General features: G+C 38.8%; 2 protein-coding genes across 7 annotated transcripts in view; one reads left to right on the top strand and one right to left on the bottom strand.

Annotated features, from left to right (window-relative positions):
- Positions 1-1,674, bottom strand: part of LOC131184494 (inner centromere protein-like) — a 34,144-nt gene extending 32,470 nt beyond the window's left edge. For 2 of the 4 annotated variants that reach the window (XM_058155863.1, XM_058155834.1), the window contains exons 1-2: positions 1,029-1,327; positions 304-444 (exon numbers count right to left, since the gene is read on the bottom strand). In XM_058155863.1, coding sequence (XP_058011846.1) covers positions 304-440 — 137 coding nt within the window. In that variant the 5' untranslated portion in view covers positions 441-444; positions 1,029-1,327. Of the gene's footprint in view, positions 1-303; positions 445-1,028; positions 1,328-1,542 lie in introns of those variants that run through there. The other 2 variants (XM_058155854.1, XM_058155845.1) reach the window with 2 other exon arrangements.
- On the top strand, positions 1,466-27,778 carry INCENP (inner centromere protein). 3 transcript variants are annotated; one of them, XM_058155811.1, is made up of 18 exons: positions 1,466-1,611; positions 4,347-4,491; positions 5,001-5,111; positions 8,912-9,669; positions 12,571-12,619; positions 13,294-13,327; positions 14,655-14,751; positions 16,953-17,004; positions 18,874-18,988; positions 19,072-19,206; positions 21,405-21,514; positions 21,603-21,723; positions 23,508-23,630; positions 24,255-24,427; positions 24,617-24,731; positions 24,856-24,954; positions 25,950-26,100; positions 27,220-27,778. In XM_058155811.1, exons 2-18 carry the CDS (start codon positions 4,355-4,357, stop codon positions 27,423-27,425), a joined length of 2,586 nt encoding a protein of 861 aa, XP_058011794.1. In that variant the 5' UTR covers positions 1,466-1,611; positions 4,347-4,354; the 3' UTR covers positions 27,426-27,778. The 3 variants fall into 3 exon arrangements, with proteins under 3 accessions (XP_058011794.1, XP_058011784.1, XP_058011804.1); XM_058155801.1 differs by lacking the exon at positions 1,466-1,611 and adding an exon at positions 2,262-2,399; XM_058155821.1 differs by lacking the exon at positions 1,466-1,611 and adding an exon at positions 2,262-2,399 and having other exon boundaries at positions 5,004-5,111.
- The last annotated feature ends 86 nt before the right edge of the window (positions 27,779-27,864 follow it).

Below are 27,864 nucleotides of genomic sequence, written 5' to 3' on the forward strand. Positions count from 1 at the left end.
CATAGCCCCCCTCCCCAGGTTAAACACAACCCTGATGCAGCCCTCAATGAAATTGAGTTTGACATCCGTGCTCTAATGATAGAAACATAGCTGGGTTCGAGTAATTTATTATTGTTTTGCCTTTATTCACTCTCAGAACTCCCAACTGTTTTCCTGGAACTCTAGGATTCCATAAGTCATTTTAAAAAGTCCCACCCTAGGCAATAAACTTTGTTGTGTAAATATGACCCCCTAATCAATTTACAGCCCTTGGGTGTAAAAACTTAATCCTCTTTCCTTTTTGCAAGATTCAAGATTCTATACCTATCAAATATTTTCATGGCTTCTTCTTCAATTTCTCTCAACCACACCAAGCACTTATGTTCAGCATTGAACAGGAATTCTGAGAATTTTTGATTGCAAACATCTAGAAGGTGACTGGGTTGTCTTGCTTCAGCCATGATGCTGCATAAAGCAAAGGAGAATAGAATGCAACAGAATGTTAAAGAAATATTTTGTTTTCAGATGGGAAAGTCAGTTGTGCAGTTACGCAGCCACACTCTCAATTTTTTAGTGAAGAAGTCAAACATGTTTTTTTGCTTTCTCATTTTTTGGGTTTCTTATCTTGATTTGATTTCTACAATTAGTAACAAAGTAATAATACTACAATTTTTCTATAGAAGAGCACAAGTGAACAGTGACACCATTTTTAAGAAGCCCACAATCACACTTACAGGTAAGATAACTATCCCCAGAAGACTTAGTTAAATTCTAGCTAGTTGTTTGGGGAGGCATATTAGTTTTTTTTGACAATTTCTATCTGAAAAACTTAACAGAAAGAACGACAGAGGAACTAAATGCAGGGCTGAGTAAAAAGTAACTAATATGACCTACAAACTTTTTTTTAAAAAAAAACCACTTTTTCCTCCTTCCACCTATAAATAAATATTTCCCCTTTCCATTAATAACAATAAAGGCAGGTTTCAAATAACAACAAAAAGAAGAGTCAATTCTTCCGCAAGAGATAGCACGCATTTGCAACAACATACCCCACTTGAACAACAGCCAACACCTGAGCCAAACACACAAGGCGCCTCCCGCAAAATGTGGGCGTGCGCTACCTGCGACGTTGGAAACCAACTCCGGCTGCGTCTCATCTCTGATAGTTTCCTTGATTTTTTTTTTTCCACTCTAAATTTCACCCCGACTAACTCCGCTCCCCTGCACGTTTAAGCCCAAGGACAGAAAGGAAAGGGAGAAGAGTGATTGAATTAGTCCGGTCAGGCTGCAATCGCAAAAGAGCGGGGAGGAGATGGCAGGTTCGCGTCAGGTGCCTTAAGAGCAGGTGGGGGTTCCAACCTTGGCAACTTTTAAGACTTGTGGACTTCAACTCCCAGAATTCCTCAGCCCAGTATGACTGACTGAGGAACTCTGGGAGTTGAAGTCCACAAGTCTTAAAATTGCCAAGGTTGGAGGCCACCTGCCTTAGAGGGGCTTTGAAGTCAGATTAAAGCAACGGTCCCGGGGGAGGAAGGAAAAACCAACAGATGGTATAAGACCTACTCAGGAAGGAGTTGCAACTGGAGATCACCCTCTCTACAGTCTACAACGTCTTTAGGAAGCTGCCCGCAGGTAACCTTTCGAGGCGTCGCGCTCCCTTGTCACATAACAAAAGAAGGTGCACTTGGCTTCCTTTTGCTGGATTCGGTTTCGTTCGCACCCCTTTCCCTTTGCGGGAAAGGGGGCTTTTGTCGCCTTTTTCTCTGCGCACTTTCTCAACTAGGCGGGGAAACTACAGAGTTATTTTGAGAAGGGAGCTGGCATTTTTAAATCATCAGTCTACTAAAAGATTTCTTCACTGTTCGATTTCTGCATTATCAGCTACAACCATGTCAAGAAAACTGTAGGAAGGAGTCCAAGCGTCAACGCTGACTCGAAGGCACCGCACGGCTTCCTTGCAATGATTTTGTATTGCAATTAATGAGATTGCATTGGCTGTGCATTCCGCGATGTTTCCCTCTGCGTCCAGCAGGCGCCCTCGCAAGTTCCTTCTCCTCCAGATGACACGGAAGCCTCTTCCCCGGAATCGCGCGGATCTGCCGCTGGGGCGTTCTTCTTCCCCTGACTCGGCCAATAGTAATCACCGCCTTTAAAAACTCGGCTTCTGATTGGACCTCTGGCAGTGTGACGCTCTTTGAAATTTGTAGCGGGCGCCACAAGTGGCTGTTTTGCCGATGTTCCTGCCGCGCCCGTTGCTGGAGGAAAGGCAGGCTGGCGATTCGCTCGGATCTTTTGCCGGGTCCGGAGGAGACAGGCTGCCCCTCCGCGGGAGCGGTGAATGAGCGACCGAGCAAGGTTTCATGAAAGAAGAACGATCTGCGTCTGTCTGATTCTTTGATCATCAGACGGTGTAGACAGCGGTGGGTTTTACAGCCTTCAAGGTTTCATTTTGCCTTCGGTGGATTCAGTGACGAGTAACGAGCAATGTGGAGTGCAGTTCCGGAACATTATGCCCTCCCAGCATGGTTTCGGTTAGGAATAAAAATTGTAGTCCAATATCGCTAGGGGATTTGAAAGGCTGGTTTTGAAAGGAGGCCCGGTATTTGAAGTCTGGATTTGCACAGCGCACTTAACTTGGTTGACGAAATAATCGGCTTTGCATTTGCATGATGCGTTGAATCGAAAATTCGTAAAAACCTCGCAAACGGCTACTGGGACCCCATCCTGAATTGTAATGTACTGTATAACCAAAGTTACACTGAACCGAGTTTGCACGTGCAAATATTGCATCTAGATCTAGCTTGGTTGGTTTTGTGCAAATACAGCCTCGGTGCTGATATTCCAGCCTAAATGTCTTTCCGTTCAAATGGTCTGTGGAAAAGAATATGAGGAAGTACCTGCTTCTGATAAGGAGATTAGCCCTGAAGGATGTTTTGATGGGTTCACTTTCAGGTTTTTGGCCAGGTTCTTTGGTCAAGATGGACATCTTGCAAAGCAGTATTATGTTTAAAATTTCAGCTCCTAGTAATTAGGGTTCCATATCAATAAGTTATCAGCTCAGCCAGTTAAGTCTTATTTTGCTTCATTTGGACCTCTTGTATGATCAACTAAGTAGTTGCTGAAATCTCAAATCTGTGCTTTTAATATTGTATTGCAAAAGTTGACTTGTACTGTTTTTGAAGGCTTTTGTTTGGCCAGGCTTTTTGCTGATAATCTGTTCTTGTTTGAGCTGTTTGTAGTAAATTGCATTATTTGCTCTGGGGTTTGGTTTATAGATCAGGAAACTAAGTGATTTATAATATATAGCAAATAAATGCCACATTGTATAAGTAAATTGTTAAGGTCTCTTAATTTTTTCTTTAGTTATACTTGTGTCCTGTAAGCCAATTTTGGCAACAAGATTAAACAATGAGTTACAGCAAATATTTTCAAGCTCTGCAAGTTGAGTTGTATCCTTGGGGGTTACAATCAACTTAGAAAGGTGATAGGGACACTTAAGACCATCCATGTGCAGCAAGAGGGAGTACTGTCAAAATGTATTCTGGAAAGCAGAATATTTGTTGAAAATAATTTCATTTGTTGGAGAAGCAGTCAATTTCTTTTAAAGTTTTAAGAAGTTGCAATTCGACAGCATTTGAAAACCCTTGTAAATTATACAGTATATATTTTATAGTTAATGTTGATATTAAATACTAATACTAATATAAAATTACAGTGGTACCTTGTTACCCCACTGTTTTGAAATTCGTCAAATTTGGTACTTAACACATATTGAAATGAAAATTTTATCCTGATACTCATTGTTTGCTTGGTACTCAATGCATAAGCTAGAACTTGTCATTGTCAAGCTAGAACTTTCATTGTTGGCTGACTTGTGATTCACTATATTATTGCTTATGGGAAAAAATTGTTTGGTACTCATTATTTTTGATGCTCATCATGCCTCCCAGAAGGAATTAACAGTGAATACCAAGGTACCACTGTACATTTAAAATTGATGAATGTATTTGTAGGCAGATTTTGGTTTTAAGGTCACTGCAGTTCAGATATTTCTGAGGAAAAATAACATCAAAGATTATTAAGTATTTTAAAATTATTAGGATTTATTTATTTAAGCATTTAAATTGCCGCTTAATAAGACTGTTGTGTTCCAGATAATGAACACCATAGTTCCAGGCAAAGAAAGGATATAACATAATTAACCAAAATAAAACAATAATAACATGGTGATTAGAATTAAAAGATTTTATGGAATTTGAGAAAAGATTGCTTTTTGCAATTTTCCATTGAAAAATGCAATTTACAGCATGTTATAATGGCAATCTTTTCTGTGACTTTATTTAGCAGTTATTTGTTGTGTTCTGCAGGCTAAAACATGTTGAATATGCTGGATCCTGTGGCATTAGAAGATAAGACAAATAAAAAGCTCACAGAATTTATCCAGAATGTTCATAATATAGATTTTGTATGGATGGATGAGATTCTTGAAGAAGCTATCAAGATATTTAAGAGGTAAGAACTAACAAATTGCTAGAAATGGTACTAAAAAGGTGGGGTGTTTTCTACCTACCTGTCCAAACATAATAGCTCCCAGAAACTCTTCAGTCTCAAATTCTTAATGTAAATCTTTATAAACAATAGGATAAAATAATTGAATACAGGAAATTATTTTATCTATATTCAATTTAAATATACATAAAATTAAATAGTTTTGGTCCTGGCCCTTTGTCCTAACTCCTAGTTATTGTATTTGGTCCTTTGCTTCTAATTTTCAAAAAAGGTGCTAACACCAAACCACACCAACTAGCAGCCTTCATTGAAGCAGATCTCCAACTGGCTCAATTGTTCTACCATTATAATATGATTTTTTTTTAAAAAAAGAAAATGATCAATTCTCTTTTACTGAACAAAACTGAATCTGAACAATGAAATTAGCGGTCAGCAAATATCCTAGGAAAAATTGACAGGGTTTTTAATAAAGGCACCTATCAAATATGGTTAATTTGTTATTTCTTTTGTAGTAGTAGCTTTGATGGGGAACCAGAGCTGATGCCAAAAACCCCATCTCAGAAAAATCGTAGTAGAAAAAAAGGTCTCTCTTCTATGAAGACTGATCAACTTGCCACAAGAAGGTAGGATTTCTGCTTCATGTCTGAATCTATGCAATGTTTGGGTTGCATGTACAATTCCAGTTGATATTTGGAATCAGTCTACTTGAAAAACTGTCTTACTTCGATGAGATTGGCCTGCCCCACCTGTGCCAGCAGGTGCTGATCCCATCAGCCAAGGAATTTAGACTGGGGGATCCAGGAGAAGAGCCTACTCTTCCATGACTCCTACCCTCTGGAACATCTTACCCCCTGAGGCGATATTGATTCCCACGCTCCTCCAAGGCTTAGAGAATCAACGGGGGATTCGCACTGGAGGTGGTTGACTAATTAAACTAATCCCTCCTCATCTGTCCAACTCACTTTTTTGCCATCTTTTCTTAATGATTTTAGCAGCTGTGTTATTTATAATTGATGATTTTAATGTTTTTTTAAAATGTTTTTATGTTGTAAGTCCCCGCCCCCGAGTCATTGGACATAAGATGGGAGGCAAACAAATTGCATAATAAATAATTGTGGAAAATGTTAGGATTAGGAGTATCTAGACTAAACTGAATAAACATATCATTTGGGAATGGTTTACAAACTCTGTAAACTAAAGTACAAAACCATTTTTAATGAGACAGTTTATGGCTTACAAGACATAGACACAGTACTAATCTTCATTTGTAAGTTAGTACCTGTATATTATGATCTCATAATTAATAGACTTAGTCCTTAATCTCAAATCCCTCTCCTGTCAGATACTAGGATGTGCTGTCCAGATGGATGGTGGGAACAGGAGCAGAATCTTGGTGTACCTGTAGAAATCCCCAAAGATAGAAATGTATTGTTGGTGGACAGTTCTGAATATTCAGCATAATGGTATTCTAGGTGAGGTCTTTGATCCACTGAATTGAAGTTTCCCTGTTACTTGTGAGTTTTCAAGATTGGAATCTGCCTATGATAACCTCGGACTGACATAGGTTCTCCCCCCCCCCTTCCTGAATTCAGTTGTAACCAATTTTAAAGACGGTTGACTGATGTACTAAAAGATCTGCGGTATTTTTTGGGTTGCATGAGCCAGAAGATATTTGGAAGATTCAGCATTTTGTTTCTTTATCCCTGTCGTCTTTACAAATCTTGCAGAACAACCAGTCTGTAGAGATTCTCAGTCATCCAGGAGGCAACTGTGAAAAAGCACCTTTGGGACAACTATGACCTGGATGACTGAGAATCTCTATAGACTTTTAGCTATACAATTTGGAATGAACGCCCTTTGAATGGTGTGGGAGTAGGAATGGATTTCCAGAGAAAAAAAATTGCAGACTATATACTACTCAGGTGATCCTGAGGACACAGATAAAACCTCCAAGTGCTTCAATGACCCTCTAAAAGGATGCAAATGACCAGCTGTCTGCAAGGAATATAAATCCTTCCATTCCCCACTATCCTGTCAGAGCTGAAGAAGCTTCTTGGATGAGAAGCGAAACGTCTTCAAAGAAAAACAAGAAAGTCCAGTTGCCTCCTGAAAAAGCAAAAAAGTCCTTTGTTTTGATCATTTTTTTTAAATGGACGGTGAGAAAATCAAGATACTTAAAATTTTATAGATTACAGATTCATAATGAAATGAGCTCACATATCATAGGAACAGTAAGCCAAATAGATATAATGCTTGGGGATAAGAAACAACTAGCCACAACCTCCGAAGATAGACTTAGCAAACATGTACAGGCTAGTTTAGATCTTTGGAATTTTGAGCCTGCTTGAGATGCATGACCTAGGAATTCAGCTTGTGTTCCTGCATGTCTTTATTTTCTTTTGTTTGTAAGCAGCTTAAAACTATGCACTCCTATATTGGCACAAAAACATGTGCAGTCTCTGCAGTGTTGAAAAGGAAAAAACCCCTGAGAAGATGGCATAGCTACTTAGGCAAGATAAGTGGCATACAAGCCTAATATATAAATAGCACAACTCATATCTTTGCTGTTGTCCTGTTTCAATTATATGGAACTGTTTCTTGAAGCTGGTCATACATTAGAACATGCAAAATAAGATGATAATTGAAGACTGCATTCATCTCTTTAATAAAAGCACATGAAATACAATGACCCTGTTGAGCCAGAATTGCTCTATATAGAATGATAGCTTATTATAGGTTATTTTTAGATGTAATTGTTTGGAGAAAATGTGAACTGATTCTAGGGAACTCAACAGTCACAGGGTTTTTTAAATATTTCATTTCCTGCTGCACTTAACTCACAAAAATCAAACTCAGGCCCCCCAAATAAGTGGTTTTCATTACCATTGTACAATAGCCAGTTTCCTTTAGGCAACATATTTGAAATGTAGTCTGCTTTGGACAAATTGGCATTTCAAAATGATGCTTGGAATTACGATTCAAAGTTGCTGCCCAACTTTCATAGGGATATATTAAGAGTTGTTTTTTTTCCTCCCCATCACATCTCCAATTCTGATCCAGCCAATTTTTGAACTTGATTTTTTCCCCTCTGGCTTTTTTTTCTCTCTGCCAAATTTGATCCAGTTTTGTGCTGTTGGAGAGAGTTGGCCTGCTGACAGACAAAAAGATGTCCAGAGTCCCAAGACTACATATTTTTTTCAAACATTATTTGGTTCATAAGTATAAAATGGATTTTTTGTGATACCAGGTATGGCCTGTAGAAATATGGATCACCACTTAGATCAAAACAAAGAGATACAGAAAATTCTTAGCATGGTAGTCATCTAGGATGTTTGCAGTTCTGATTACTTGATTGTATGTGTTGGATATATTGTTAAGAACTTCAGAGTCTACAGGTAGGTCTATGGAGATTCTCAGAAGTCAAGGCCACAGTTGTCCCAAAGGTGTTTTTTCAAGAGGCAACTGGACTTTCTGGTTTTTCTTTGAAGAAAGAAAGGTTTTCTTTTGCTTCTCATTCAAGAAGCTTCTTCAGCTCTGAGTCTATGATAGTTTGACATTAGGTAACTTTAGATAGGACTGGGTGAATCTTTGAAGGAGTGTTCTGCTTTGACAGATATTTGAATGAAGAACCTCCTCAAAATATTGGGAATGCTTCTGAAGACAACTCAAAAACTGCAGCTGTTACACAGTGCTGGTGCCAGATCACCTTACCTTGAGGTTATCACACTGATTACCAGGCACCATTCAAAATGTTGGTTGTCAATTAGAAAGCCCTATATGGCATGGTATTCAGATATATGAGTTTGACACCCCTGTTCTGAAGGAAGGCAGCTTCTTAGAATTCATCGATTAGGTAGAGTGCCTATCAGATTATGTTGTACTAAATGACTTTTTATTTTATTTTTATTTTTATTTATTTATCATATTTATATACCGCCCTAGGGACTCAGGGCGGTTCACAGGCAATACATATAAATACAGGATAAAATAGCAATTAAAAAACTTATTCTACATAGCCCAATTATTATAAAAAAACCATATCCATAATAAAACCCATTAAAACCAATATAAAACCAATATAAAATTTAAAATCTACTCTTACCTTACTCTATCAAACTTTTATATTTATGATGTGATTAATTTCTTTAGAATTTTCTGCTCAGTAAAATAGTATTCGCCATAATTTTGAGGAAATGTTTTAAAGATTGGCTTTATTTTTATTTATTTATTTATTTGTATCCCACCAAAGGTCAGTCTCTCAGATCAAAAGATCAGCAAAATGTTTTGCCTAGTTCATTTTAGCAAACTGCTTCCTCCCAATCGTTTTTACTATGTGAAAAAGTAAGTGGAGATTTGTTCTGCCTTACTCATAGTAAGTGCTGGTTATGGCATTGTGCACTTGACAATATGTTTCTTTTACCAGATCATCTAAAAGAAACAGTGCCAGGATAAGAACTTCAAAGAGGATTTCCCAAAATGCTCAGCGCAAAAGAGAATTAGAAATTCAGAGAGCTGAACTAGAGAACATCTCTCCCTGTGTTCGTGTAACTAGATCAAAGACTGCCAGGTCTTTCAAGTCTCTCTCAGTTGCTGCTGTTAAGAATCCAGTTATTGATTTAGCCAAAGGGAGGATACCACTAGTAGAAATTAGTGCCAACGAGCGGCGCAGTGCAGAAGGGCAGATAGAAAATATGCCACCTCAACTAACAAAGGTTGCCGTAAGCCATACTTTGTCTCCATCACCTGCTAAGAGATCAACACCGTTGTCTGAAAAGTCTGTGATCATAATCCAAGACATTTCCGGGGAAAAATTTAAAAAAGAGGTGGGACGGACAGCATGTAAGTTGAAGATAGCAAATGTGTGTGTCTCCAAAACTATTGAAAATGAAGAGCCCAGCGCTGAAAAATTATTTCCAGAGCAACAAGCAGATAAACCGCTTTCTGAACCCAAAGCCACTTTGAACTTAAATGAAGCTCCACAAACACCTATTGTCTCTAAAGGAAGCCGTCGCTCAGTACGCCGAAGCCTGATGGGCAGAGCCTCCACAAACTCTAGAGCCTCTCTGGCCAACAGATACTCACTAAGCACTAAAAGGGAACAAATTGTCTTGAGACGCAGTAGCAGGACTGTATCCAAACAAGAATCTATCCAGAAGTCATCTGTGCATGCGGATGTTAAGAGTAAGGGTTTTTTTCGTTTCAATTTTATAAGTTTCTTGGCCATCATTCCAAGCGTGGTCCTTTCAGAGGATATAATTCAAAATACCGTATTTTTCAGTGTATACTTTTTACCTCCCAAAAGAGGGTGAAAATCTGGGTGCATCTTGTACGTCAAATGTAGCCCCACCCACCTGCCGGCCCCCACCCTTTGGACATTTTCGGGCAATTCCAGGCGGCGGGGATCTGGATCGGGGCACAGCCTGTCCTGAACTGACTTCTTCGGGACAGTTTGAGGGGGGATCTTCCCGGAGGCTTTGGTGAACAAAGCGGGCCCCATGGTTCGTGGCTGGTCACCCCTCTGGCTGCCCAGTGGCCAGCTCAGGCCAGACAATGGTTGCTATGACTTCACTCCCCAGCAACGTGAGGAGCTACTGCTGCCGCCACCGCCTAAGCCCTCTCTATGCCAAGGAGCTAAGCCAAGTGGGAGCCCCTAAAGTGAAACGTCGCTCCTTTCCAGCCACCACTGCCCGTTGGCCCGATTCCCCAATGCAATTCTCAGAGCCACGTTTCAGGCAGCGGCCAGTTCCCCTGCAATGTGCAGCGGGAAACCGAGAACTGTTTTGGATTCGGGGAGGGGATCGCAGCGCTGCCGCCTGAAAATGCTTTCCTTTCCATTGCACATTGAAGAGCCGCGCACCCTCGTCCTCCTTTTCAGCAGACTCACCTCTTGGCCAGATCTGCTGCCTAAAACGTGATGCCCTCTTTTTGCCTCTGCACACCCCATTTTTGGAATCAGGAAGGGGATCGCGGGTCTGCCACCAGAAAATGCTTTCCTTTGGAATCGGGAAATCCAGAGCGGTGACCAGCCACGAACTGTGGGGCCCACCTTGTTTGCCAAAGTTGCTGGGCAGATTCCCCCCCCCCTCCTCCTGCTCTCGACCGTCCTGAAGAGGTTTGTTCCTCGGGCTGTGCTCCGACCTTCTCCCCCCACCTCCCCAGAGCTATAGGTAGGAAGACGGGGGCATCTTGGGAGCAGAGCCCTCGGTGCCAAGTCCCTCTTCTGCCCCCATGAAAATCATCCCCCACCCCCACTCATTCCAGTTAAATGCACACAGAGTGGTAGGGTTTGTTTTAAACAGATAAAAAGATCTGTGCTGCTCATTATCAAAATCAAGTGGAAGTCTGGACATGGCTGATCTTAATGCTGGTAGGCAAAGGCAGAATTCTTGTTTTCCTCCCCAAAAATTAAGGTGCGTCTTATACTCTGGTGTGTCTTATACACCGAAAAATACGGTAAATTTCTCTTATCAAACTAATAAAATACTGTTCTTTTAAAGAAGTTCAATTTTTTTTTAAAAAAAAAAAGCAGTTTCAAATTAGATATGAGCCAGTTTGGTGTAGTGGTTAAGGCATTAGGCTACAAACTAGGAGACCATGAGTTCTAGTTCCATCTTATCTGGGTAACTTGGGCCAGTCAAGCTCTCAGCCCTAAGAAGCAGGCAATGGCAAGTCACTTCTGAAATCTTGCCAAGGAAACTGCAGGGACTAGTCCATGCAGTTGTCCGGAGTCAAGGCTAACTCGAAGCCACATCCCTCCCAAAGTTAGATATAGTTCTACTTTAAGAGTGAAAGTGTTTATTTACACAGTATGGTTTATTTAAAATCTAGGGTTTTTCAAAACTCCTTTAAAGTGTTCCTAGATGGAACTGATTCAGTCAGATTGGGGCTACTCCAAAGAAAAGTCCCTCATTCTAATACCTCTCTGCCATACTGACCTTCATGACTTAGTAAGCATTATGAAAATTTGTTTTTGTTTTTTTTAAATCTGTTTAAGAAAAATTATTTTTAAAAAAGAAAATTTGTTTTTAAATGTTTTTAATGATGATAATTCTATTAAGTATTTATTGATCCTTTTATCATTTTGTATTCTACCAGTCACATGTTTGTGAATGGATAGCTACCTTTTTTCACGGAAAATAAGACCCTGTCTTATATTTTTTTGAACACTTGCCATGGGCTCAAAAGCCCAATTGGGCTTATTATCCCCAATTGGGGATATCTTATTTTGGGGGAAACAGGATATATGTATTATACAAATAAAGCACAGCTGAGTTAGCATAATATAGCTATAGCTGATATTCTCAATGGAGAGGCATCTTAACAGGAGACAGTTCATTCTTATAAACCACTTTTCTTTTAATATACAGATAGTCCTCAACTTACGACCATGACTGGGACTAGAATTTGTATCATAAATCATTGTGATCATAAATCAAGTCTGACCTGATTTTAGGACAATTTTTACAACAGTTGTAAAGTGAATTATAAGGTTGTTAAGTGAATCCAGTTTGTCAAATGGGTGGCTTTTTTGCTGGAAAACAGCAAACCAAAAGGTTGCAAATTATGACCATGTGACGGCAGAATGCTGCAATAGGTGTAAATATGTGGCAGTTGTCAAGTACCTGAACTGTGAACATGTGATAGTGAGGCTGGTACGATTGTTGTAAATGCAGGTGATTTTCTCCGTCATAACTTTGAACCATTGTTAAATGGTTGAAAGTCAAGGACCACATTTAAAGTTGATCCTTAAAAAATATCAGAAACTAAGTGGCAAAAGTAGTTAAAACTTTAAAAAGCCAGTAAAAGAATATTTTAACAAATAAAGAACATTAATTACGGAAAGTAAAATAGAAATAACTGGGATTTCTGGCTTGAAGGAAAAAAAAGCCTGGTCTCAGATAAGAATATCCTAACATTTCTTAAACAGGTTTCATGTGCTTCAAACCCAGACTAATTCAGTGAGTTACCTTTTGGCCTGGATGCTGCTAAAAATGCAATAGAAAAAAGATACATTTGCAGTTGCTGCATTTTGTTTTAATGGTCTTGCTTATGTGGGGGATAAAATGTTATTTGTGCTTTCAGCTGATGCTATTAAGGAAAAGTTTCCGGATAAAGAAAGTACTGAATCCAGGTAAGCTTATTTCAGTCAAAGAGGTTTTGTGAAAGTAATAAATTCTTGATTGAAGACAGCTACTGTAGTTTAATATGGAATATCTTTGATAAGCAGTTAATTTTATTTAATCATTTTGATTCATTTATTACATGGCGTCAAAGAGATGCTGGGACATGAACAAAAGTAATTAAAAATAAATACTAGTTCAACAAAAGAAAGAATTGGTGGAAACTATCTCTTGCATAAAAGCAAATGATTTCTATTTTCCTTATGTAGAGTGACTGGAAAAAAGGAACAAGACATTTGAATACTGCCTGTGGTAATTAGAGCTTGCTTTTCACACATAGCAGTCTTTCAAATTCTTTCACTTTCTTAGCTTTTCCACAATACAATCTAGTTATCAAAATAGATTCTTCTGCATTCTTGTGTGGCATTTTAATTATTCTCCATGAAGCCTAATGTACAGTGATGTATGTCAATGGTATCTGGAACACCCTACCTAGGTCACTTTGGTCTACTTCTGGTTTGGAATCTTAAACTGCCAACCTTTGGAAAAAACACAATCTAGATAGAGGAAAGTTTTTGCATGGACTAGAGAGTAACAGATCTTTTTAGAATCTGTGAGCTTTGCACAGTCTTTATTAAAATCTTACTATTAAAAATAAATCTCTGTTCTTTTTTCTCTCTCATAGAGCAACATTAGATTCTATGTCTCATTCTCAGGAGGTAAGTTAAAATAGATGTTTATGAAAGCATGTTGATGTAAGCAGACCACCCCTTCATAAAGTATTAATCAGCCACTTTGATAGAATGTATAGCTACTTCTAAGGCTGACTCTAACTCTGTGTATGTGTGCTTATATAAGCCTGCCAAAGAAGTCTTTTGAATGGGAGGGATTTGCTGTCATTAACAAACGTTGCAAAGGAACTCTTTTGAATGCTTTTGAATGCTTGGCTCTGTCCTTCTGTCTACTGAACTGCATTTTGGAACTTCAACTGGATAAATGTCTGACTGATTAGATTTCATATATTTAGTAATAATTTTCTGTCCCCAGAAAATCTTCTGTAATACTGCTGCGACTATTCACAGTCCCATATCAGAGCACATGTTAAATTTCAGGTAGCCATCTATAAATGTATTTTCTTAATGTTTCCAAAGAAAACAATTACTTCATCGTTAAATGGCAGAAGTTTGACTTTTTTATGGTTGGTACCATATAATTGCTTTTTAAATTTATACTTTCCTACATCATACCACACTTGTGAGCTTGTACTATGGGATGAGAAAATTCGTATGCAGCTTACCCTTGGCCAAATGTAATTCTTCCTTGTGTAATGTGACTGATACTATAAAGCAGAGTCTGGCATTTAGATAAGAACATATAACTTTTCTTGCCAAGCCTTGAATATTTTGATTCTCGGAAGTAGGAACCTATGAATGTGTATTATAGTATTCATAATAATGGAGAGTTGTATAATCTCTTATGTAAACTGTTCTGGAGGTGACTGGTACAATAAAAACAACTGTTCCTGTTTGGAGCTTTACATTCCTAAGTTCTTTTACTATTTTTTATTGTTTTAAAGCAGTTTGTATTAAAGTGACATGAACGTCATATTTGTGACTGTAACTAAAAAGCTCTTTATTGTCACAAAGGTCATTGAGCTAGAGAGAGATCCTGAAAGAATATACAAATTGTATCTTGGGAGCCTTATGATTCTTGCTAGTGTCAGATCATCTGGAAAGCAAACATTGCTGAATCTGCCAAACTTAACCTGCAGTGAAAAATTTCTGGCCCATTTCTATGCTTGATATTTCTCAACCAGGCATTGGACTTTGGTTTAATTATACCTTTAAAATAAGAATTCTCTGCCACTTAAGCCTCATTGATTTCAGTGGGTGAAACGTAAATTTCAATAAAAGAAATTATATTACTACATTCAGTTCGGAAGCATCTTAAATTTAGGTTAAACCATTAAAGCAATAACTCAGTCAACTAATAATTCTATGTAATTTGCTTGGAAAGCAATTTAAAATGTGATTATCTTTATCATAGGTAGATGAAAATCTCAACAAATTCCTTTGTTCTGATAAGACTGGTATGCCAGAGACTCCCCAATCCGAAGAAAAACAGAATAAAGGAGACAGGGAAGGTCAGTATATTGGCTAAGTAGCAAAAGTAGCCAACTTTGAAGCAGATGGGCCATGCCTAAGGAATACAAAACATTAACCATATTTATTCAGTACTAACCCAGTTATTTGAGGGCAAGTTTAATAATAGTAAACTTAGTAAATAGTAATAGTTTTTAAAAGGGTTTTCTTTGGGGGGTGGAAAGGAAAATCTCCTATCTTCCATTGGTGATCAGATTTGATTTATACCCAACATCTTTGCTCTGTGAAGTAAAGCATCTAATAAAAAAAGTAAATCCAAAACAATATAAAAAGCTAATACAAATTAAAATTAGCAATGCCACTCATGCCTTAGTCTTTCTGGAGTATGCAGTATCTTCTTCATGAAGCTGCGCTTGAAGATGACTCAGACTAAAATTGTTCCAGAATGTAGCTGCTTATGCAGCATGGGTACCTCTGTAACAGTGCATCTCAGAACATGGCTGCCTATAATGCCTTTCATGGTGCATCAGCTGGATATTTGTCTGTTTCTAGTTATCTTCGTCATCCTTTAAAACTAAAGTTCCTGTGCTCCGGGTTGGATCAATTAAACATTATCATTTTATGGAGCCAGGAAGCATACTTTTTGTGTCTGCCCTATCAAGCAACCTTCACCCTGAAATGTGTTTTGCTCTACTGGCCTTTAAGAAGGTCTAGAGCAGTGATGGTGAACTTTTTTGGCACCGAGTGCCAAAAAGGGTGCGCGCGTGCAGCAGCAAGTGCCGAAAAGGGAGCACTTCGCGTGCGCTCATTTAGGCCAAGACCAGGAATAGGATTGCCCAGGGGTATGCACGCGCTGGAGAATGTACTTGCGGTTTCTTCAGATTACTGCTGGCAAGTCTTCAGGTTACTGCCACACATGCGCATGTGCCGATCAGTTGGGCAGCACGTGTGCTCACATCAGAAAATGGAAGAACAGCTCTTCCAATTTCCGGCACTCACACAAGCAAAAGGCCAGCTGACCGTCATGTGTGCCAGAAACCCAGAAGAGGAACGGGTAACGGCCCGCGTGCCAGGTGACATGGCTCTGTGTGCCACTTTGGGCATGCGTGCCATAGGTTTGCCTACCATAGGTAGGAGGCGGCCAAGGTCCTTTGAGAGCATACCCTATGCTTGTGCACCCTCCAGAAATCACACAAGAATGGGCATGTTTTTGAGAATAGCTGTTGAGTGAATGCTGGTGTCTCACTCAAAACTTTGTGGCAATGTCACCGTTGACAGCATGTCATGGGTTTGCCATCATTTAGTTTACACTAAACAGCTTGTATTTTCTATAAAAATAATATGTACACATATTTATTTATTTATTTATTTATTTACATTTATACCCCGCCCTTCTCCGAAGACTCAGGGTGGCTTACAGTATGTTAAGCAATAGTCTTCATCCTATTTGTATATTATATACAAAGTCAACTTATTGCCCCCAACAATCTGGGTCCTCATTTTACCTACCTTATAAAGGATGGAAGGCTGAGTCAACCTTGTTCATATTCAACATATGAATATTCTGCCCTGATAATTGACTACTTACCGTGTTTCTCCAAAAAGATGACCCTCCTTGAAAAGAAGCCCTATCAAGTTTTTAAGTGCATGTAATCAAATTAAGTCCCACCCACAAAATTAGCCCTAATTAAGACCCCGCCGACCCTGGGATGCAGGAGGTGGTGCCAGCCACACAGGTAAAAAATAAGCTAGGGTGGGGATTGGGGTGGTGGTGAAGCTGCCCTACTTACCAGGCCTTGCACACCCCGACACCTTATTCTGTGGCCGCTTGCTGCCACTTGCACACATCGCCCCGGCCTCTGTTTTGCATTCAGATGCCTGCCAGAAGGCATCTGCAGCGAATAACAGAGCTCTTATCAGCTGCAGTTGCCTTGCGGCAGGCATCTAAATGCAAAACGGAGGCCGGGGCAATGCATGTGAGTGGTGGCAAGCGGCCGCAAAAGAAGTGGGCTAGCAGCGGGCTTCTGCTGGGTGGGGCTGTCGATGCCATTGCCGTGAGGTGAGTCAGTAATTAGAACCCTCCAAAAAGAAGGCCTAGCTGTTTTTTTGGTGGTCAAAAGAAAATAAGACCCAGCCTTCTTTTTGGAGAAACACAGTATTTATTTGCTGATGAAACAACTTTGCCTCTGCCTAACTTGGTCAAACCCTTGAATGTTCATCCTCTATTTTTCTTTATATGCAGAAGACAGCTCTGAAATGAGTGTTGAGTTACAAAAGCAGCCTCTGAGTGCCCGGTATGTTTCTTTACCTCTTTTTGACAAAAGCTATGAAATACTGATCTAGGGAGATGGAGGAAAATAAGAAAGGAAACCTCTCTACTTTGTTCTTCGAGTACAAAAGGTAGTCAGGGTTAGTAAAGATAGCTGAAAATGCAAAGGATCTGCAAATCTTAATACTGAAAGTCAAAAAGCAAACTGGAAAGAAATGGGATTAAAATTTTTAAAAAGAAGACAAAAGTAATTACAATAGGCAGAGCAACCAGCCTTTGAATTGACAATGAAGATACTGAAGTATGGATAGCTTTTTCCTTTCAGGATCAATCATTCCAACAGTAAAGACACAAGCAGTCAAGAAATACATTGAAGACTAGCACTTGGTAGACTAGCCATAAAGACTTTGAAAAAGATATTCAAATGCCATATATATCAATACCATTAAAATCATGCAGGCTATAGTGTTCCCTGTGACACTGTGGAAGTCAAATCTGCACTTAAAAGCAGGATAGGAAGAGAAATGACACCTTTAAACTTTGGTGTTAGAAAGACTTCCAAGAATATCATGGACAGCCAAAGAAAAACAAACGGTTGGATCATTGAACAAATCAAACCAAAGTTCTCAGCTCTCTGGGAGAAAAATGTAATGCTAAGAAAGATGAAAGAATATGACTAGTAGCAAGAAGGATGGATTCACTTACAGTGGTGATGAGTGCACCATTGGGATATTTGAAAGGACAGGTTAAAGATAGATTGTCTTGAAGAAAAATATCACTAGGAGTTAAAAACAACTTGATAATCACGATAAGGTTTAAATCTTTGTAGCTAATTGAAGGGAACTGTGTGATTTAATATCAAAGCCTATATTCCTTCCCAATTCTTCTATGTGCTCAGAACAAATGCAATCCTTTTCCCCAAACCTTTCAAGGATTTCTCTGCTTTCAGAGCATTGTAATCTTAAATTTGATAGGAAAAAAGGCTGCACGGTTTCTTTCTGTTTTCCTTGCCTCTGTTCCTCACAGCACCCCCAGTGAAGTGTGTGATGTAGCAAACCCACGAAGAAGAAAGCTCAGCAGGTCCAAGTCACAGGACAAAAAAGAGTCATTGGTTTCAGGCCAAGCTGTTGAGGGAATTCCTGCTGCTAGTCTTCCCAGCCATCTCGCAAATACTATCTAAGAAATGCTCAGCAGAAGCCTCCCACAGAGCAGTCCCCCCAGGGATTCAGTGGAATCTTCTACCAGCTTCCTGCCCAAATAATCCAGTGGGGCCTCTATGTACCCGCTGCCAAGGTGGGCGTCATGTAGTTATTCAGATGTCAGTGCTCCACATCTCTCAGTATGCACTACCTTTGCTTAATGCTGATGATAGTATTTAATAAACTGCAGGTTATTCTGCATCCGAGACATATGGAAACTACTCTCAGAAGACACCAAAGGGAGAAAAGAACAATAAGGGCAACCTTTCTAAATGGTTAAAATCAAAGTGGGGGGGGGGGGGCTTTTCGTTTCTCTGGAAATATCAAGAGAATGTTCTTGGGGGAAAAGGAAAAAAAATCCGTAGAGCTTTAGCATTTAATTTTCCTGTAATATATGGGAAGCAATTAGTGATCAGCTGCTAAAGTGATAATAATCTTACAAAGATTCTGTATCCTTTCCCCTGTCTGTATCTCAGATTTTAGGTTAAGGGGTTTTAGATCCAGTTTTAAATCCTAAGTAGCTAATCTTGGACTTCTACCTCCTTAAATAGTTACTAAGCAGCTATTTTGCCCATGAGTCATTTGTGACTTTAAAAGCCACAGGATATAAAATGTTATGTTTCCCACCTGTATCTGAGACAAGGAGATGTTAGGGCTGAGGTGCGATGTTCAATGAGCCCTTTATAATCTTGCAGGAGAAAGCCAAGCTATAAGAGAGCAATTAGTGATAGAGATGATGGACAGCACACAGAAGAGGAGCTCTCTCCACCAAGAAAAAAGACTGTATCTCCTCAGTGTCCTGCCAGCAAGGTAAGACAAGCATTATATCCCTGAAAGCGCAGCCAGGACAAAGGATTGACTTCCATGGATTGATAATGTTCTGGCTTTTTCAGGTTGTGGGTCCTTTCAAAACATTCTTGCACACAGTGCAGAAGAACCAGATGCTGATGACTCCTGCCTCTGTAAATCGAAAAAACACAATAAAATCATTCCTCCGGCAGAACACTCCCCACCGCTTCACTCCCAAGGTAATTTAAAGTACTCTGTATTTAATGACAAAAAAGAGGGAAGGGACATCTGAATTGATGGTGAAGTTGCCCCTCCTCAAAAGTTGTAAACATCAAGAAGTTCAAGTTCTTAGTGTTGTTACTAAGTTTAGCTAAGAACATAGTCTCACATTGCATTTATTCTGCTTATTAACCGAGGAGTTTACACAAATGTTCAGTTTGAAAATCCCTGCTTGAAGCTCTTTGGGTTCAAGTAGCGAAAAGCTTTGAAGTACTGTATGATTATATTCAGTTGAGTTGAGCTAGTAAAAGAGAGCGAGGTTGAAAAGCAAGAATGTGAACAATTGATGAAAGAAAAGGTTTAAGCAGAACCAGGGTAAGCAACTTCTGAACAGGTGAGATTGTGCAGTAGTGGCAGCAAGAAAATTGATAGGCAAAGGGGCCAAAGAGATTGAAAGACAAGCATGGGGTTTTGGAGATGCATTGTTTTGAAATTCTGAACAATGTCTTTAGATTTAGCTCTTTGTTAAACCTGAATGCTCAATAATCTTGCCTCATGTATTGTACCCTTTAAGTTCAGTGTTCTTCCCATGTGAGTTTCTGGCAGATAGTTCAGTCCTTTGCTGCTTCTTGGGTTAAATATCCCAGCAGGTTGCTCTTATTGATTCTAATTCAGTCTGAATTAATGAAACTTGTAGTAGGGCCAGATCCTATATGAGGCCGTCTTTCAGCCCTATTGCGGGCAATATATAGATATTGAAAAGATTTTCTAACATCCGAATATATTTATTAATCATTTCTCAATCTTTTCTTTACACAGGGAGGGTTTGTTGTAAGTAACAAGAATGCTCTTACAGTAGGTGCATTTGTGCATAATTAACCCAGTGTGTGTGTCCAGAGATGTCCTAACTTGCATAGAGATCTTTTTAAGGGAAGCCTAGCATATATTTAGTGTTTTTCAACTAAATTATACTAAAAAGTAGATAGTGCATATACATTATTAGAATTGTACTATTTATTGTGATAGCCTTCAATATTTCAGAATATTGTACATTATTTCATCTAGTTCATGTCTCAATTTAGATCCATTTTTCAAGCTAAGGAAGTGCAACAAAAAAGCTATTTTGGCTACCTTTGGATCACTTCATGTATATTGTATACAGCTGCTTTTAAGGTGTGCAATGTGAAGTGTAAATAAAATACAACATTCATGCTGACATGCTTAGTATATTTGTACAAGTAGTTCTTGTTTAGCGACTGCCTTGTTTAGCAACTGTCTGCAATTAAAATGGTGATTAAAAAAATAACTTTATGATTAATACTCACATTTATAACGTTGGCAGGTCCACAAAGCAAAGGAAAACGGTTAATGGTTAAGCAGAGTTGTGGTTTTGCTTAGCAACCCCTTTGCCTAACTGCCTAGTTGTTTCCAAAAGCAAAAGGGTTGCCAGCGGGGGGAGGAGATATCCTCTGAAGGGCAGCGGAAACCTCAGGTCCCAAAGGCCTCCTTGAGTGGAAGAGAACTAGTCTAGCAGGCATAAGTTGAGGATTATGTGTAAAGGGTGCTAATATTTAAGAATGTCGTATGTTTAAGGTTTTATCAAAATAGTTTTGTTTTAAAGCCCCAATCCTGATTCTTTTTTATGCCAATTGCTTGAAAAATTCAGGAATTTGTACTGGCAGTGAACATGACTTACAGGAGCAAAGTTGGGCCTCCCCCCCCCCCCCACGCTCTTTGAAAATTCTGAGTAATTGGCACTATTATTTTGTATACACAGAAAACAGTCTGTTCCTGAAGTAAGGTTTAGTAGAACTCTGGAATATCCCACCTTCCCCCCCCCACCCCAGGCCTCACTAATCCATTTGTCTTGGTGTTGACTCAAAAATATTTAAGAATATCTATTTCTGCTAGTCTATTTTAGAAAGCTTTTAACAACCTAAATAAATGGCCAGAACTTCGTGGTCCAGGAAAAAAAATTCTTGATGCCCTCAGAAACTTTCCATCTTCCAAATAGGGTGGTATATTTAGTTTCTGATTCCATTGCAGTTTTACTGTGAAATGTGTTCACTAGAGTAGAGAGGTTACCTTTTTTTCCCCCTTTTTCTTAAAACCACAATTCTGCTTTTGACCTTTCACCTCAGGGAGGACCTTTACAATAAAAATGGATGCAGCTTTTCATAAGACCCTAAGATGAGCTTCTTCCCTCTCTTCTATCTAGGAAAAAGAGAGGCAGCGGTTAGAGAATCTGAGGAAGAAAGAAGAGGCCGAGCAACAAAGAAAAAAGAAAATGGAGGAGGAAAAGAAAAGGCGATTAGAGGAGATGAAACGGTGTGGATTTGAGTCCTTCTGGCTGCCCCTTTTGTAATCTCTCCCGATCTTTTGACTTTCTTCTAACTGGTCTCCTGTGTGCCCTCAGTAAACGTGAAGAGCGCCTACGAAAGGTGTTGCAGGCTCGGGAGCGAGTAGAGCAGTTAGAGGAAGAAAAGAAAAAACGACTTGAACAAAAGTTGACTCAACATGAAGAGAAGAATGAGAAGGTAAATGCAGTGAGAGAACTTTTAGGGAAGGTGGAATCTCTACATAGTATCTAGCTGTAAGATACTGCTAGCATTGTGTCTTCTGCTAAAGCCAGGTTTAAAATTATGTTCTTATCTTCTCAGCTCAAAACTTCTAGTCTTTATACCAGATTTTTTCAGATTATTATTATAATAATAATAATAATAACAACAACAGAGTTGGAAGGGACCTTGGAGACTTGTGCAAAGAAAATATCAATTTTTAGCTTTTATTTCCTTTTTTTAAAAAAACTTGCTTTTTAATCTGTAACAAAAGAGAAAAAGAAAATAATCCAATAAAGTAATAAATGATACCCTGCTTTCCCTAAAATAAGACATCCCCTGATAATAAGCCCAATCGGGCTTTTGAGTGCATGGCAATAAGGTCAAGTGCTTATTTCAGGGTTCAAAAAAATATAAGACAGGGTCTTATTTTCGGGAAAACACGGTAATGCAAAAAACAAACAAACCCAAAAGAATAAAATTAAACCTTAGAAAGAAGATAACAGTAATAAAAACAGAAACAACGATGTATACATAGAACAATGAAATATTATCATAATCAACTCTTAAATAATAAATTAAACCTTGGCCACACAGAACCATGTTTATCAGATTTCTCACAGCATTGATGGAAAGTAAATTCATCTGTAGAAACTTAACTCGGATACAGCAGAACATCTTCTGAGCTACTGCTTTTTCCATGCAAAATAAATTTATGTTCTTCATACTTCACTAGGTTCCAATTTTTCAGAATATAGTTCCACACCACATTCATATTTTGGAGTTAATTCTTTTCTAAGCCTCTGCTTTACAACTCTAGAGGCTTCCTTCTTTGTACAGATCATATGACCCTTTTATGGTTCTTACTTCTCTACTTACTCTAACGCTTTCTTACCAATGTGTTAGTAGAATTGTTTTCTAATAATGTAAGGTGAGGAATACATTAAAACGGTAGAAAAACAAAGCACCATCTTCCCCATTTTTTCTCAAAGCTGGAAACAAAACTCCCTTTTTTGTGTGTGTGGCATGGACCTATGCACTGCAGCCCTCCATGATGGAAATACTGCTTGCCCAGTTGGCATAATGTACCATACTTTTCAGATTATAAAACACTCCCCCCTCACACACAAAAGAGGGTGGAAATGTTGGTGCGTCTTACACACCTAATACAGCTATTTTTTGCATCTCAAAACTCTGCCCCATGCATCCCATTTTCGCCAAAAACAGGCCCCCCCCTTTTTTTTTTTTTACAAAAACAGTGTGTGCAGAGGGTTTGGGAGGCCTGCAGAGTGCTCCTAGGGGCTGGGGAAGGCAAAAACGCAACACTTGGGAGGCCAAAAATACGCCCTTTTTTTGCAAAAATTGTGTTTTTGCCCTCCCTAGCCCCTAGGAGCACTCTGCAGGCCTCTCAAACCTTCTGCATGCTCCGTTTTTGTGAAAAACAGGCCTGTTTTTGGCCTCCCAAATCCCTCCATGTGTCACGTTTTTGCCCTCCCAAGTTCCCAGGAGCACTCTGCAGGCCTTGTTTTTCACAAATTGGATGCGCAGAGGGTTTGGGAGGCCTGCAGAGTACTCCTGAGGGCCGGGGAGGGAAAAAATGTTTTTTTCTTGTTTACCTCTTCGAAATGCGTCTTATACTCTGGTGCATCTTATAAGTGCGTCTTATACTCTGGTGCATTTTATAGTCTGAAAAATACGGTATCTGTTCACTATATGTTTCGAACAAAATATGTTCTATGTACCAGACAAGTGGTGTATTTCAGGTCCGAGAGGAAAAAATGGCAGAAGGCAAAATTAAGAAAAGGGCAGTGGCTAAGAAGCTGGAAGAACTCGAAGCCCGGCGCAAGCAAGAGGAAGATGCCCGCAAACAGAGAGCACTGCAACTGGTAAAGTAGAGGGTTAATGGGCAAAAGCAGGGCAGAGGTGGACCTAGGAGACTGAAGAAGGGGAAATGAATACATTCTTATTTGTTACTGACATGCTTCTTTTCATTTCTGCTGGTTTGGGGAGGTCTTTAGATTACTCAGATTAAATGTGCTTATATCATGAGCATCAAGAAAAACTGGATTATCAAATAGATTATAACTAATCTCATCCAATGCAGGTTTGAATCAGTCCAAAATTATAGCAATGGAAAAAGCACTTGGATGAGTCATTTGCCTGATAGAACCCACATTAGTACAGTGGTTGCAAAAATGCACTAGGAAGATCAAGTTCAATTCTTGGTTTATTCTTTCTTCCTATATAGAACTTTTTTCTGAGAACCTGTTTCCCCATAAGCTTCAAAATGTCACTGTTTATAATTGGAAGAATTTTTTGGCTTCTTTTTTATTTACAATCTTACATATTGAGAATTGAGTAGCAAAAAAACCCCCAGGATGCTTCAGGTTCGCAATCTCATATGAGATTATGGAAGAGATATATGTATCATGTATGATTTTTTTCCCCATGACTCTATGATTTTCAGATTAACTGGCTTTCAGTTGGAAAATAACAAGATCTTTTCCTAGGAGGAGGAAGAACGTAGACGTAAGGAATTGATGCAGAAGAAAAGAGAGGAGGAACAAGAAAGAGCAAGAAAGATTGCAGAACAACACCAGGCTGAGCTGGAAAGAGAAAAAGAACTGTCTGCTAAGAGAGAACTGGAGAAGAAGCAAGAGCAGGAAAGGATTCAGGCACAGCGGTAAGAACAGAGTAGCTGAGCATCCTTCCATGAATTCCCATAAAGGGAAGGATTTTAAGGTGCACAAATACATGATTAGGATACCTGGCAGCATAGCTAGGACTGCCATGGGGTTCAAGTTAATGAGGAAAAGACTGAATGGTTTTCTCTTCTGCTGGTAAATGGTGTTCTGCTGGTGTTTGCTTACAGGAAGCATGAACAGCAAGAAAAAGAAAAGGCTGCACGCTTGCAGAAGGAGGTTTTACAAGCAGCTAAAGAAAAAGAGAGGCTCAGGAAAGAGATGGAGGAAAAAGAGCGGAAGTTGGTAAGGGACTCCTCCATCCCTTTCTGAATGTCTTCTGTTATGTTTGCCCTCCATCCACCTCATCTGGATCCTGTTGTGGAGCAACAGCACTGACGTTTCTCAATATTGTATGGTCTCTTTTTAGCAGGACCAACGGAAGCAAGAAGAGGAACTACTGAAAACAATTTCAGAACCTCAGGCAAAGGATGCTAATAAGCAACTGAATGTAACCGTGATTATTGAGGTAACCTCAGAATTACCCTAAATAATTAGCAAACAGTAACAATAATCCTAAATATATGGTCTTAAAGATTATATTGGAAAGCAGGTTACCTCTAGCAGTCTTTTAAGATTTAAAGTATAGAATCATTTTTAGTAACGTCAATAAAGTAGAATCCTAACTTTTCAATTGTTGAATAGAAACATCTCTTTGTATACACTTCTGCTGGGAATTGTAGCTTGGCAGCATATGGAGAGGCCGTCACTTTTTATATTATTATTGTTGTTGTTGTTATATTTAAAAGATAGAACTGCCTATCTTATAACAAACTGAGTGCATCCCAATTAATTATTCTACAGTAAACACAATCTGACACTGAATAAATCAAAATAAAATAGCCTTGGTCCTAAAAATAACAAATAAGAATGTTGGCCTATTTTATTGTTCTATGTTGTTTTAATATCAAATCTGCTTCTCCTGTCACTTCTCCCTCTGTGTGTGTATTGTGTTGAGGGAGGGGGTTTAGTGTGTCTCTGTATGTGTCTCTGAGACATCCTTTCACACATTTGGAAAAACCTGAAAGGATCAAGTTAAAATCTAAGGAAAGAAAATAAACTCGCTAGAAAGAAATATCTGGATTTATGCATTGTATTTTTTTTTTAAAAAAAACACCTGCTTCCTAGAGCTTATTGTTGGAAAAATAAGGCTATTCTAATAGATTTTTTTTCTTCAAATAGAAAGGAACTTCGGATCTTTGGGTTATGCTTTACCACAAATGTCCAAAACTGCTTAAAAGGAAGGGAGGGTGCAGCTCAGACAAGTAGGACCTATTGCTGCCATTGTTGGAAGAACAAAAGAGTTTATTTGGGAATGAGGATGAATAAGTTATGTGGGTTACTCTTCTGAAAAACAGTGGAAAACTGCTAGCAGATATCCTCTAGCATATGCTGCAACTCTTTTAATAGTTCCAGGATCCAGTTCTAGTGACTTGATTTTGCTGCTGACATTCTTTTTTCTAGAACTCACCTATCTGTAATTCATATCCAATGACACCTCAAGGCCCCAAACAACCCAAGATTGATATAAATAATTATGGAATGGATTTGAACAGTGATGATTCAACAGATGATGAGAGTCAGCCCCGCAAAACCATCCCTGCTTGGGCTTCTGGTACGTTGAAACCCATCTGTGTTTCTTTGAGTCACATTATAGCTAAGCGCTCCCTTAGATCTTAGATCTCCTTAATCCAGTGTTCTGCAGATGTATGGAAAGTGCAGCTTCTAGAATTGCTAAGAATTCAGAGAGACAAAATAGTAACATGCGAGGAGGGTGCTAGATTGTGGAAGGCTTCCCAGTATTTTATGGAAACTGTTACCACAGAATATGGTCATTCACTTTACATGCTTTTAAAAAATTGGCAGGCAGGTTTACAGAAAACATTTTTATCCTGCATTAGCCTTGAGTGCTGAACAGAACATCAATGCTCAGAAGCTGTGTAAGAGCCATTAGTACTTTGGAAGAGTGAGTGAGACGCTGGGCTAGATATGACCCAGTGTAACTATTTTGGTAGTCTAATAAGATTTTCAAGCATCTTCTAAACACGTTTGTTTAAAAACAAATCAGAGCTTAATGCAACATGGAATTATATTTCTTCTAAAGATCTGGGCTACTAAAAATGTGGAGATTCTGTGTAATGTGACAATATGGTATTCATGATGTACCCGAAGACTTGACATAGTCTTTTAAATATGGTGGTTTAGCAGCTTGGTCTTTTTGCATATTTTGTGAATATACTTTTAAAATGTGCTAGGAAGCAGAATTTCTATTTCCTGCTGGTTTGACAATGGTTACTTTTTTCTTTTTAATATAGAGAAAATATAATATACAGAAATAGCATAAATACATTTCAGATAATTTACAGTTACAGTTGTATATAAGATGTCCATCTCTCTTATGTGCCAGATCTGTTAAATATATTTTGAAAGGCAGATTTCACTGCTTCTAGCAGGAATCTATAATGGTTCAAAAATATTTCAGGAAGGAAATGCTTTGCTAACAAAATCAAGATCAATTCTAATTTCAATCTGGGCTTTTTTTTTCCCCCATTTTAAAATGTTCATAATTGTTGCTACTGTATTTTGTGTGAATTTAAATTATAAGGGAAGAAGACCATTTCCTCTGTGAGACTGGGGAAAATTTATCCATTCTTCCTTGGGAATCCTTGCTGTGCATTTTAAGAACTGAAACCTCACAATACAAACAATCAATATTGGTTCTTCCCTCCCTTAGGAAATCAACTAAACCAAGCAATCATGCATCAATATTATAATCCACCAAACACCAAAGCACTCTTTGGAGTGGTGAAGAGTCCCAAGTTGGAAGAAATATTCGATAAGAGCAAGCCGCGTTATTTCAAGCGCACAAGCTCCGCAGTGTGGAATTCCCCACCTTTCCAAGGGGGCAAATCTGTGTCTTCTGCCTTCAAGAGGTTCTGATGCCTGTTCAGTCTAATGTGTGTCTGGTTATGCTTGTTAAAGGAGAAAATGAGTTGCTTTTTAATAATGTTGTACACTCTTTCTTTTATCCATTTTAATAAATATTATACTCCTATAATGAAGTTGCTGTCTTTGCTCACAGTGCCTAAGTCACCTGCTAGGATTAGTAATAATATTAGAATAATCCTACTGTTACGTATGACAGCTGTTGGAAACCTTTGTGCATAGTAAGGGAGTTGACCTTGAGAGAAATATATAAAAACTATTACCTAGGCAAAGAGAGTTTAAACATTATTTAAGTCCTGAGAAGCTAGATAATGTTTGCTAAGTGTTTCCCTGATTCACTGAGGTATAAGAAGTGTGTGTGGGGGGGGGGGTGTACAGTACAATCAGATGTGTAAGATTTCTACAGCCTACTTCAATGAAGTGTATTATTTTC

This window comes from Ahaetulla prasina, chromosome 1 (genome assembly GCF_028640845.1).
Source record: "Ahaetulla prasina isolate Xishuangbanna chromosome 1, ASM2864084v1, whole genome shotgun sequence".
Classification (NCBI taxonomy): Eukaryota; Metazoa; Chordata; class Lepidosauria; order Squamata; family Colubridae; genus Ahaetulla; species Ahaetulla prasina.

Bases quoted from the DNA above. Each gene is read 5' to 3' on its own strand.
- INCENP (XM_058155811.1), top strand. From the start codon at position 4,355: ATGTTGAATATGCTGGATCCTGTGGCATTAGAAGATAAGACAAATAAA. The intron at 5,112-8,911 runs GTAGGATTTCTG...TTCTTTTACCAG, and splicing joins GATCAACTTGCCACAAGAAG to ATCATCTAAAAGAAACAGTG. The intron at 19,207-21,404 runs GTAATTTAAAGT...TCTTCTATCTAG, and splicing joins CCCACCGCTTCACTCCCAAG to GAAAAAGAGAGGCAGCGGTT.